This window comes from Lipotes vexillifer, unplaced genomic scaffold (assembly GCF_000442215.2).
Source record: "Lipotes vexillifer unplaced genomic scaffold, Lipotes_vexillifer_v1.1 scaffold311, whole genome shotgun sequence".
In the NCBI taxonomy this organism is placed as follows: Eukaryota; Metazoa; Chordata; class Mammalia; order Artiodactyla; family Lipotidae; genus Lipotes; species Lipotes vexillifer.
The window spans coordinates 7,295,080-7,308,146 of NW_006791012.1; the positions used below are offsets into that span (position 1 = coordinate 7,295,080).

The 13,067-nt window shown below is 35.8% G+C and overlaps 1 protein-coding gene across 1 annotated transcript in view; it reads right to left on the reverse strand.

The window, feature by feature from the left end:
• Nucleotides 1-13,067, reverse strand: part of SANBR (SANT and BTB domain regulator of CSR) — a 69,586-nt gene that overhangs the window by 22,921 nt on the left and 33,598 nt on the right. Inside the window, 4 exon segments of the mRNA XM_007464140.1 lie at nucleotides 4,843-4,942; nucleotides 6,205-6,237; nucleotides 7,212-7,308; nucleotides 8,183-8,328. Of these exon segments, the coding sequence (XP_007464202.1) occupies nucleotides 4,843-4,942; nucleotides 6,205-6,237; nucleotides 7,212-7,308; nucleotides 8,183-8,328 (376 nt within the window).

Sequence of the window (13,067 nt, forward strand, 5' to 3'; positions counted from 1 at the left end):
TAAATTAACAAGCATAGCTTGAGATTTCAATACTACTCTCTTAGTAATTGATAGAACAAGTAGTCAGAATATGATTAGAGAAGACTTGTACCAGAAAATCAAACCAACTTGACCTTACCTTTAAAGACTACTCTACCTATAACTGCAGAATTCACATTCTTTTCATGCACATCTGGAACATGTGTCAATAAAATTTAGAAGATGAAACCAGAGAGTACATTTTCTGACCAAGATGGAATTAAATTAGAAACCTACAACTAAGAAGTATCCAGAAAAATCTAAAATATTTGGAAATTAAACACATTACTAAACAACACATGGGTCAAAGACAAAATCATAAGGGAAATTAGAAAATATTTTGTATTGAATATAAATGAAAAAAAGATATATCAAGTCTATGAATACTTAAAAGCAGTGCTTAGAGTGAATCTTATAGCTTTAAATGATTGTACGAGAAAAGAAGTAAAAAACCAATGATGTTGGGCTTCCCTGGTGGCACAGTGGTTGAGAGTCCGCCTGCCAATGCAGGGGACACGGGTTCGTGCCCCGGTCCGGGAAGATCCCACACGCCACGGAGAGGCTAGGCCCGTGAGCCATGGCCGCTGAGCCTGCGCATCTGGAGCCTGTGCTCCGCAACAGGAGAGGCCACAACAGTGTGAGGCCTGCGTACTGCAAAAAAAACCCAACAAAAACCAATGATTTAAGTTTCCACTTTAAGAACCTAAAAGAAAGAGGAAATTAAGTCCAAAGTAATTACAAGGAAGGAAATAGCAAATATAAGAGGGAAAATCAATGAAATATAAAATAGGTAAAAACTATAGAGAAAGTCAATGAAATCAAAAGCTGGTTCCTTGAAAAGATCAATAAAACTAATAAAACCTCTAGCTAAACTGACCAAGAAAAAAAGAGATAAGACACAAATTATCAAAATCAGGGATGAAAGAGGGACATCACTAGAGATCCTTCAGACAGAAAAGGATAATAAGAAAATACCATGAGCAACTTTATGCCAATAAATTTGACAACTTGGATAAAATGGACACATTCCTTGAAAGAAATTATCAAAACATTCAAGAAGAAATAGAAAACCTGAATAGCACTAGATTAATTAGAGACCTTAACTGATAATTAAAAAGCTTCCTATAAAGAAAACTCCAGGCCCAAATGACTTTACTGCTGAATTTCACCATACTTTTAAGGGACAAAGAATACAAATACTACACAAATTCTTTCAGAAAAGAGAAGTGAACATTTTCCAACTCATTTTATGAGGTATTAACCTGATAACAAACTTGAAGAAGACATCACAGAAAAACTACAGACAAATATCCCTCATGAACACAAACAAAAAATCTTTAACAAAATACAAGCAAGTCCAATACACTAACATATAAAGAGAAAAACACCTCACAACCAAGTGGAGCTTACCTCGGAAGACTGATGTAACACTTGAAAAATCAATGTAATTCATCATATTGATATAATGATGGAGAAAGACTATATTATCATCTCAGTAGATGGAGAAAAAGCATTTGACAAAGTTCAACACCCATTCATGTGGCAAACTAGAAATAGAAAGGAACCTCCTCAACCTAAGAAAGGGCGTTTATGAGAAGCCAACAACTAACGTTACATACTTAATGGTTAAAGACTGAGGGGACCTCCCTGGAGTCCCAGTGGTTAAGACTTCGCCTTCCAGTGCAGGGGGTGTGGGTTTGATCCCTGGTCGAGGAGCTAAGATCCCACAAGCCTCGCAGCCAAAAAAAACAAAACATAAAACAGAAGCAATACTGTAACAAATTCAATAAAGACTGTATAAATGGTCCACATCAAAAAAAAATCTTTAAAAATATAAAGATTGAATGCTTTCCCCCTAAGATAAGGAACAAGGCAAGGATGTCTGTTCTCACCACTTCTATTCAACATCAGGTCCTAACCAACACAAAAAGGCAAGACAAAGAGATAAAATGCATACATACTGAAAGCAATCTAATAAGCAAAGAAAAATTAAGTCAATTTAGCAAGGTCATAGGATACAAAGTCAATACACAAAGACCAGCTGTATTTCAATATTACCATTAATGAACAATTGGAAAATTTAAAAAACCTACTTCCATTTATAAAAGCTTAAGAAAATACTTAGGAACAAATTTAACAAAAGATGTTACAACGTTTGCATAATGAAACTACAAAACATGATTGAGAGACATTAAAGAAGACTTAAATAAATGGAGAGACAGTCCACGTTCATGGATTGGAAGACTTGCCATTGGGGAAAAAAAAAGCAACATACAGCTTCAACACAATTCCAATACCAAAATAATCTAAGACAAGAGAACAGTTTTGGAGGACTCACACCACTAAAGTCACTAAAAGAGTCACTAAAAACTACAAAAATTAAGACAGTGTGACACTGATATACTGATGTAAAGACAGAAGAATCAATGGAAGAGAACAAAGTTCAGAAGCAGATCCATATGTAATGGTCAACTGATTCTTTAACAAAGTTGCTAAAGTAATCCAATGGGGAAAGAACAGTCTTTTCAACAAATGGTACTAGGACAACTGGCTATGCCTATGGGAAAAAAAAAGGAATCTTGACTCTTACCTCATACCACACACAAAAATTAACCTGGAAGGTATATGTATACTTAAATATAAGAGCTAAAGTCATAGAACCTCTAAAGAAAACATAGAAAATCTTTGTGACTTTGGGGTAGCCAAAGATTTCTTAGCTAGTAAAGTCTGAAACATAAAAGGAAAGCTAAAAAATTATAGTTCACAAAATTTAAAACTTTTGTTTTCAAGAGACAATGTTAATAAAAGTAAAAGGCAAGTCATAGACTAGGGAAAAATATCTGCAAAACATATGGACTTGTATCCACAAATATATAAAGAACTCTTACAATTCAATAAGGCAAACAATTCAATTAAAAAATATTTAAGGCAAAAGATTTAAACAGACATTTCACAAAAAAGACATATAAATGACCAAGAAGCACATGAAAAAGATGCGAAGAATTACACACGCACTAGAATGCCTAATATTAAAAAAAACCACAGTAATACTAAGTATTGGTACAAATGTGTAGCAACTGGAACTCTCATACATTGCTGGTGGGATGCAAAATGGTACAGTCACTTTGCAAAACAGTTTGGCAGTTTCTTATAAAGTTAAACATACACTTAGCATGTGACCCAGCAATTCCACTCGTAGGTATCTACCCAAGAGAAATGAAAACATATGTCCACACAAACTTTTATGCAAATTGTTCACAGCAGCATTATTCATAACAGCCAAGAACTGAAAAGAACCCAAATGTCCATGAAATGGTGGATGGATGAACAGATTATGGTATATTTCTACAATGGAACACTACTCTGCAATACAAAGGAACAAACTACTGATACACACAACAAATGGATGAATCTCAAAAACATCATACTAAGTGAAAGAAGCCAGACACAAAAGGCTATTCATGATTCCATTTATATGAGATCTTAAAAAAGGTAAACCACAGTGACAAAAAGCAGATTATTGGCTGCCTGGGATTGGGAGTGGGGAAAGGGAACTGAGTGTAAAGCGTTAGAAGGAAACTTTCTGGAGTGATATTCTAGGTCTTGATTTTGGTGGTGGTTATACAACTGTGTTTAAACTCGTCAGTGTGTACACTTAAAAATGAATGAATTTTATTACATGTAAACTATACCTCAATCAACTGTGAAACACACACACACACACACACACACACACACACACAGGGCCTGCAGATTCCTCGGGACCCACGGCATCTCATGCGCCTGGCTTGGGGTTTCAGATGGCAGTTTTCAGAAGAACGTCTAGTATTGAAAAATAATTGATAAATGACTAGTTTTTTCATTAGGGGAATTCAACATGTAAAGAAAAATTATATAAAACTTAGAAATAAGACAAAGGGAAGACTGCATATCCTTTAAGTGATATACTGGAGGACTGCTTACTTACTCCTCTAAGAGAACGTCCTTATGTTTGACTTTCCTGTCTACTATTGACTGAAGGCCCAGATACTGTGAATTTTCATGTTACCTTACAAATTTTTCTAATAAAAATGCAAATGATTTCTGTCCAATAGAAAAGATAACCCCAGGACTTCCCTGTTGGTCCAGTGGTTAAGACTCCGCGCTTCCACTGCAGGGGGCACGGGTTTGATCCCTGGTTGGGGAACCAAGATCGCGCATGCCGTGTGTTGGGGCCATAAAAAGGAAAAAAAGGAAAACAAAGATAACCCTGGTGGTTATGGGTTTATTGCCTTGTATGACATTAATCAGTGTTGTATCTAATTTGCAATCTTTTTTTAACATCCTTTTTTCAAATGCCTACAAACACCTGAGCCTTCAAATGCTTAACCCTAACCCTAACTTTCCCTGCTATTTCTCTCACTAATGGGTTGAAAAATTTTGACACAAGTTCATTCTATAGGTGTATAAAGTTACGGTTTTAACTTAAAAAATCATACTTTGATGACTATTATTTAATGCTTCATTTGAGTGTCACTTCAAATCATCTCAGGTACAATGAGATAGTCACACATTTTGAGAAACCCATTAGGTTACACCTGACATGAAAACTTGGAGGGTTATTTCTTAGTATACAGCACTTTAAAAAAAAAAAAAACTTTATGAGTATTCTGTGTTAGTGTCAGGGTTAGGGAATCTTGATGAAGCCTCTATTATTTATTTTTTCCATGTTGTAACCTACCATGTAGACTTATAAAGCCAATTCTTCACCCCTTGCATTAAATCCTTTGGAATATACCCTCCTTATAAAAGTGAGACTTGATTTTTAACTTAGAAAATCCATACTTTGTTTCTTGGATACTTCTTCTTCATCTCCAACTTCATCTTCAGTGACCTCGGACCCAGTGGTATATTCTTCTTCTTCTGAAAATAATGACTGCTGTTTCTGAATTGAAAACACAAATACATCGTATTAAAACTGTATGTTATCACATCACCAATGAATTCTTTCAAACACACTCATCTAAATTTATTTTGGATGAATGAGCCAAACAAGAACTGATAAAATGACCACTGTCTAGCACAACTTTCAGGAAATGGATGTAAGAATTTCTACATTTAGGACAAGATAGCATTACATTAAATATTTTAAAAATTTATTTCCTTCACAGATGCTAGCAGAGTGATGGGCACATTATAAGTACTCAGTATTTGTTGAATTGCACTTCTATCACTCAATTGAAAGTATTTTCCTTGATATTAAGATTAAATTAGGAACTTCCCAGGTGGTCCAGTGGTAAAGAATACGCCTTCCAATGCAGGGGATGCGGGTTTGATCCCTGGTCAGGGAACTAAGATCCCACATGCCATGGGGCAACTAAGCCCGCATGACACAACTATTGAACTCGTGTGTCTCAACTAGAGAGCCTGCGTGCCGCAAACCAGAGACCACACTCTCTGGAACCCATGTGCCACAACTACAGAGCCCACGTGCCCTGGAGCCTGCGTGCCACAACTAGAAAAGAGAAAAAAAACAAACCCCGCATGCCACAACTAGAGAAGCGTGTGCAGCACAATGAAAAATCCCCTCATGACTCAACAAAGATCCCACGTGCTGCAACTAAGACCTGATGCAGCCAAAAATAAATAAATAAACCTAAAAAAAAAGATTAAACTAAAATACAATAATTGCCAATATGAATGTAGTCTCATAAACAAGTAAATGTGCACATTCTCTGGGTGAATGTGGTGCTGGATCATCTGAACGTATCGTCATCAGTTTCCTCCATCTATCTACCCTACTGTCTGTTATCACTGATACAAATTTCTATTCCATTCTTGTGAATACTGGTGGCAGATGGCATAGTAATGGCAAATAGGTAAAACACAACAAAAAAATCAATCAATCAAACAACCAAATAATTGGAACTTAATTGATATGTTCTTTTGTTCAGTGTTCTAAATGTGACTTAAAAGTGACTTTAAAAAAGTCATTTAAGAAAACTTATGGATTATGCAGCTAGATAATGGAGTATGTGTCTGTTTTAAACAATGACTTTTTAATAAGTGCAAAATTACAGAAGCTGAAAAGGATGATATACATTTAACTAAAATCTATAAAATTAGATACTTATGAGATTCTATTAAACTGAACTTTGATTTAGGAAGAAAGAGATTCATGAAAGTGAAATATAGTTGCTCACTTACCAGCTGCAGTGTCCAGTTTTTCAGTGATAAGAACTATAAAAAAGACAAAGGAATAAGAGATTAATATATCTGCATCTACCCAGATTGCAGCTCCTTATTTTCATATGGATATTGTAGAAGAGTTGGGAAAAGTTAAAGAAGTTCATTCCCTTCTAGGTTGAAACATAATTTTAAACTCATCTAAAAATGATATAGTACAATCTTTTGTATTTCCTGCCCAGAAAACATGTGTATGTCTACAAAAAAGAAAAAAAAAAAATCAACATTTCCTAGGGTCATTTCCAAAGGACAAGTAAATCACATATAGAGATAATATAATTTTATATTGTGAATTATTTCAATCACTTTTTAATGTTTATATTCTATTATAAATTAAGGAACCAGATTATATATGGATATTCAAGAAATCTAATTTGCTATTTTGTATATAATTTATAAATAAATGTTAGTAATTAAACACAGCCATCTAAAGTTTATAATGCATTTTACATGGAATATTTCATTTTCTCAAGTAAATGCTACTTCCAACACAGACAGGAAGTTCACAGGCAAACAGAGACTCCCTGGCTGTTAGTAACAGGAATCAAAGGAATCAAAGCTTTCTAGTCACCTTGAAAATATCTCAGTTTTGAAACCCTGGAAAAACTAAATGCATTACTGAATACAATTAACAAAAAGAATTTCACACCAAAAAATGTTTATAGGACTAGGAGGGGATAAAATATCCCATTCATACTATCTTCATTTCTCAAATCATTATTTGTCCATAATAAACCCTGAAGACTATATTTTTCCCCCAAATTTAAGTTGATTAATTATTAATTCTTTGAGTGCAAGGAATGCATCATCCTTATAGTCCTGTTAACTCAGCATAATACCTTGTTATGAGAGTTAATGCATATTAATGGAAAATTTCAATATTAATTTAAACCGATCAAATTTCTGTCAAAAATTAAATATTATCAATTGTTTTTATAAATAAAGAATAAATGAAGCAAGCTACTTACAGCATTGAGCTCCCCACTCTTGGGGCCCCATGGTGTATTTGGCTCCAGTAAAACATCACAGTCTAGACCCTTTTCATCACAGGGACCACCAGAATCACTTGAAAGGAAAAGACATTTTATGGAGAAGTGTTCAATTTAAGATTTTTTTTTTTGGCCTTGCTGCGCAGCTTGCAGGATCTTAGTTGCCCAACCAGGGATCAAACCTGGGCCCTGCCAGTGAAAGTTGCCGAGTCCTAATCACTGGACCGCCAGGGAATTCCCCAATTTCTTAAGAATTTAAATGCAAACAATATCTTTTCTTATTGCAAATGTTTTATAAATTGCTCTTTAGAAATACAGTTCTTGAGTATAAAGGTATGCCACTTCAACATTTACATTTCTTAATGCATCTAGTGACTCCCCCAGCATAAGTCACTCCATATGGGGGGAGCACCACTATACTCCAAGCATTGTACCTGCCAGGTGGTGAAACAGGCTGCTATGGTGGATACTGCTTTGAGGACAGCTTTTATTAGAGAGTCCTCCTACCCCCAACCTGACAGCCTGTTGCAACTGTAAATGATGGAAGTGACTTCATTAATTACTGAATCCAAGGAGTTCAAATTTATGCAAAGATAACCTCAACCATCAATTTTTTTTTCTAGTTCCATCAATTAGCTAAGATGGGCTTAAGTAACTTGGAAAACATTTTTTAAATCCTCTAAAATTGGAGTGTGGGCCCCACCCTTTGAATCACCAGGAACTCCTATTATTAGTTTTTCTTCCCCTTGGACTTCCAATATTTAGAGGTTTTTTTCCTACCAAATAAACATCTGCTTGCTCTTATTGTAAGCTAAGATATAATTTCAGCTAGGCTTTCTGAAATAACGAAAACAACTGCCATTACTGATTTGGGGAGGTACTGGGGGGTAGAGGATTCCAGGATGCGAACCATTGAATAAAGCCGCAGTACACCATTTCCCCCACCTCACCTGACTGTATCTTTAGCAAAAGGCACAAGAATGACATCTTTGTGTTTCTGCAGATCATCCAGTATTCTGGCAGTTGGGCAGGACAGCAAATCTTCACCTTCACCTTGATCACGAAGAACAACCATGTGGTCCTTCACTTTACAACCCTGTCACGTAAAAGACTAAATTTGAGAGGCTGGTTCATTATAGAAACATTCCTTTAAAGACGACTGTATGTTTCTGTTCTTCTTTACCCCGTCACACCATCCTACTAACACTTTTACACCTTTCTCAGTATCTCAAAAAATAATACTCATACAGAAAAGAGCAAGAAACAGAAATGTATACCTTAACAAATATCCATGTAACACTATCCACACTAAAAAACAGAATATTGCCAATACTCCAGGATTCCTCTTGGGCCCATTCCCAACCATAATTGCCTCCATCCTCCCCAAAGGATAACCTCTACCTCGACTTTTATGGTTCTTACTTTCTTGCTTTTACCTTTTACCACTTAAGGATGTATTCCTAAACACTACAGTTTAGTTTGTCTCATTTGTATTGTTTTTTTTTTTTTGAAATAAATTTATTTATTTATTTATTTATTGGCTGCATTGGGTCTTTGCTGCTGCACACGGGCTTTCTCTAGCTGTGGCGAACGGGGTCTACCCTTCGTTGTGGTGCGCAGGCTTCTCATTGCAGTGTCTTCTCTTGTTGCGGAGCACAGGCTCTATGTGCACAAGCTTCAATAGTTGTGGCACATGGGCTCAGTAGTTGTGGCTCGTGGGCTCTAGTGCTCAGGCTCAGTAGTTGTGACCCATGGGCTTAGTTGCTCTGCGGCATGTGGGATCTTCCCGGATCAGGGCTCGAACCCATGTCCCCTGAATTGGAAGGCGGATTCTTAACCACTGCGCCACCAGGGAAGTCCCATCTCATTTGTTTTAATACTATGTTTTTGTGATTCAACCATGTTACTACATGTAACTAACATTTGCTTTAATGGACAGTATGCCATTGTATGAATAATCACAATTTGCTTATCTATTCTACAGCTGGTGGATGGGTTATTTCCAGTTTGGAACTAGTCCAAGTAGTAGTATTATGAACATTCCTTAACATGTTTCCTGATGCACAAGTGCTCATGTATACCAAATTAAATTACTATCAGCAGTGTATGAGAGTTCTCATTACTCTATGTTCTTGATAACACTTGGTGAGACATTTTAATTGTAGTCATTCTGGTGAGCATGTAGTGGTATCTGTGGTTTTAATTTGCATTTCCCCAATTAAAAATGAGGTTGAGCTCCTTTTCATGTTTACTGAACAACAAGGAACTTTCTGGTGTGAAGTTCCTATTGTCGTTTCTTATTAATTTGTACAAGTCAAAAAAATCTTAATATGAACCTTTTATGGATATGTGTTGCTAATATCTGGTCCCACCTGTGAGTCTGTCTCCTCAGTTTAAGTTTATTTAATGTAGTTAATGTACTTGAATTTAAAATCTCTCCCTTTATGGTATTATCTTTTAATACCTTTATAAGTTTTTTATTCTTTTCTGGCCACCCTGCACAGCTTGCGGGATCTTAGCTCCCTGACTAGGGATCGAACCCGCTCCCTTGGCAGTAAGAGCACAAAGTCCTAACCACTGGACTGCCAGGGAATTCCCAGCTTTATTAGCTTTTGTTTCACGTATAGGCTTTTTTGGGGGAATAGTTTGGGCTATTTTTTCCCCATTTTGATATCCCAATGTCCCGGTACCTCTTATTGGAAAGTCTATCCTTTGCCCACTGCTCTGTAACGTCACCTCTGTCACAGTAGCTAGGCAGCTTTGAGTACAAAGTACTCAAAGTATCTAAGTAGCTTTGAGTACAGACATTCCTTGGTATCTGTGGGGGATCAGTTCTAGGAGTCCCCATACATACCAAAATCCACAGATTCAACTAACCGCAAATTATGTAGTACTGTACGTCTTTATTTTTTTAAATTCATGTATAAGTGGACCTACACAGTTCAAACCAGTGTTGTTCAAGGGTTAAATGTACTTCATTCTCTGCTACTGGTCCAGCTGTTTAATCTTTATCAGTATCACTCTATCTTAATTACCTAAGACTTAAAATAAATTTTGATACTGAGCAGAGAAAGTACTTCTACCTTTGTATTCTCTGAGAGTTTCTTAGCTATTCTTGGCCCTTTGTATTTCCATAAATATTTCAGGATCAGCTTAGAAAAGTTCCTGATAAAAACCTGTTAGGATTTTTACTGAGATCGCATGGATCTATATAGGTCAGTTTGGTGAACATTTATATCTTTACAATACTGAGTCTCTGAATCCATGAACATGGTATAAAAATCCATTTTTAGTTTCATTTTCTCTGAATAATGTGTTTTCTATATAGAGTTCTTGTGCTTTATTTTATTAGATTTATTCCTAGGTACTTATTTTTGAGGCTACTGTAAGTGGTTTCTTTTTATAAATTTCATTTTCTAATCTCATTGGTTTATAGAAATACAATTGATTCTGTAAATGATTTTTAATAGATCAATCTTAAATTCTTACTAATTCTAATGATTTGTCTGAAGATTCTTCAGGGTTTTCTACATTCACAATTATCATCTGCAAATTATGAGAGCTCCATTCAATCTCTATAACCTTTTAATATTTCTTTTTCTTGTGTTAATATACTGTTCAGGACCTCCAGATCAATTTGAATAGAAGTATGTTGACAATGAGCATCCTTATCATGCTCCCAATTTCAAAGGAAAATTTTTCTACATTTCACTATCAAGTGTGATATTTGCTGTAAGTCTTTTATTATGTATCCCTTATTAGATTACATCATGTCCCTTTTATTTCTATTAGTAAGAATTTTAAATTTTTGTTTCTGCTTTTTTAATCATTCCACTCATTCCCTTCACACACATTAATTCAGAAGTTATACACTCTTCTATGCTTTTAGTGGTTACCCTAGAACTTATAACATGTATCCTCGACTTATCAAAGTCTAATTTGTTAATACACTCCCTAATGCAAGACCTTTTAAACTCCATTTCATCACTCTCCCAACTTATAGGCTATTATTATGGGTTTTAATATTATACACTAAAATGTATAGTATATAACAATTATTTTAAAATTAGCTATACGATTAATGTAATTATACATTTATTAAAAACACACACATAAAGCATTACCACAGTTGTTTTCCCATTATTGCTTCATACAGCCAATGTTCATTTAGATTTACCAATATATTAATTTCTTTCTTTGGTCTTCATTCCTTCCTGTATCTTGAGAACATCCATTAGTATTTCTTTTTTAAAAAAAAAAATTATTTATTTTTATTTATTTGGCTGCACTAGGTCTTAGCTGCATCACGTGGGATCTTTGTTGCAGCATGTGGGATATCTTTAGTTGTGACACGTGGGCTCTTAGTTGTGGTATGTGGGATCTAGTTCCCTGACCAAGGATCAAACCCGGGCCCCCTGCATTGGGAGCGTGTAGTCTTAACCACTGGACCTCCAGGGAAGTCCCAGTATTTCCTTTTTAAAGCAGTTTGCTAGCTGCAAATTCTTTCAATTTTTCTTTGCCTAAAAAATCTTTATTTTGCTTTCATTCTCAAAGGATATTTAAGGAAGGCACAGATTTTCTAGATTATTAACTATTTCTTTTGTCACACTGCAGACCTAGTGGAGGGACTTCCCTGGTGGCGCAGTGGTTAAGAATCTGCCTGTCAATGCAGGAGACATGGGTTCTAGTCCTGGTCCGGGAAGATTCCACATGCCATGGAGCAACTAAGCCCAACTACCGAACCTGCACTCTAGAGTCCACGAGCCACAACTACTGAGCCCACGCGCCTAGAGCCCATGCTCCGCAACAAGAGAAGCCACCACAATGAGAAGACTGCGCACCACAACAGAGTAGCCCCCACCCGCCACAACTAGAGGAAGCCCATGTGTAGCAACGAAGACCCAACACAGCCAAAAATAAATAAATAAATTTATAAAAACAAAACAAAACAAACAAAGAAGACCTAGTGGACTATACCTTGGCTTCCATTGCTGTTGCTGAGATGTGAACTCTAATTATTGATTTTTTGAAGAGATTCTATACTTTTTCCCTCTGGTTGCTTTAAAAATGCTCTTTTTGTTTTCTGCATTTTCATTATGATAGGTATGGGTATGATTTTTTTTTTCCTGAAAGACATTCTTTTTTTAAAGTAAAAAAATTTTTTTCTTCCAGTTTATTGAGATATAATTGACCTACAGCACTGCAGAAGTTTAAGGAATACAGCATAATGATTTGATTTACATACATTATTAAGTTATTATCGCAATAAGCTTAGTGAACATCCATCATCTCATATAGGTACAGAATTAAAGAAATAGAAGATTTTTTTTCTCTTGGGACAAGAACTCTTAGGATTCACTCTCTTAACATTTATATATAACAGTTACATTTATCATGTATATTACAGGATTTCTTTTCTTACTGGGAGTCAATGAAATTCTTGAATCTATAAGTTAATATCTCTCAATAATTCTGAAATATCTTAGCCATTATCTCTTCAAATTTTGCCTCTGATCCATTCTTTTTCTCTTCTAAGGGGAAGCCCCATTAAAAACTTAGACCTTCTCACACAAAAACACAAATACTGTATGATTCCACAATAGAGGTAGTCAAATTCATAGAGACAAAGTAGAGTGGTGGTTGCCAGGAGGCAATGGGAATTGTTCATTAGGTAGAGAGTTTCAGCTTTGCAAGAGGAAAGAGTTCTGGAGATGGGCTGCACAACAACAGGAATATATTTAACATTACTGAACTCTATGCTTAAAAAATGATGATGGGGGGCTTCCCTGGTGGCGCAGTGCTTGAGAGTCCGCCTGCCGTTGCAGGAGACGCGGG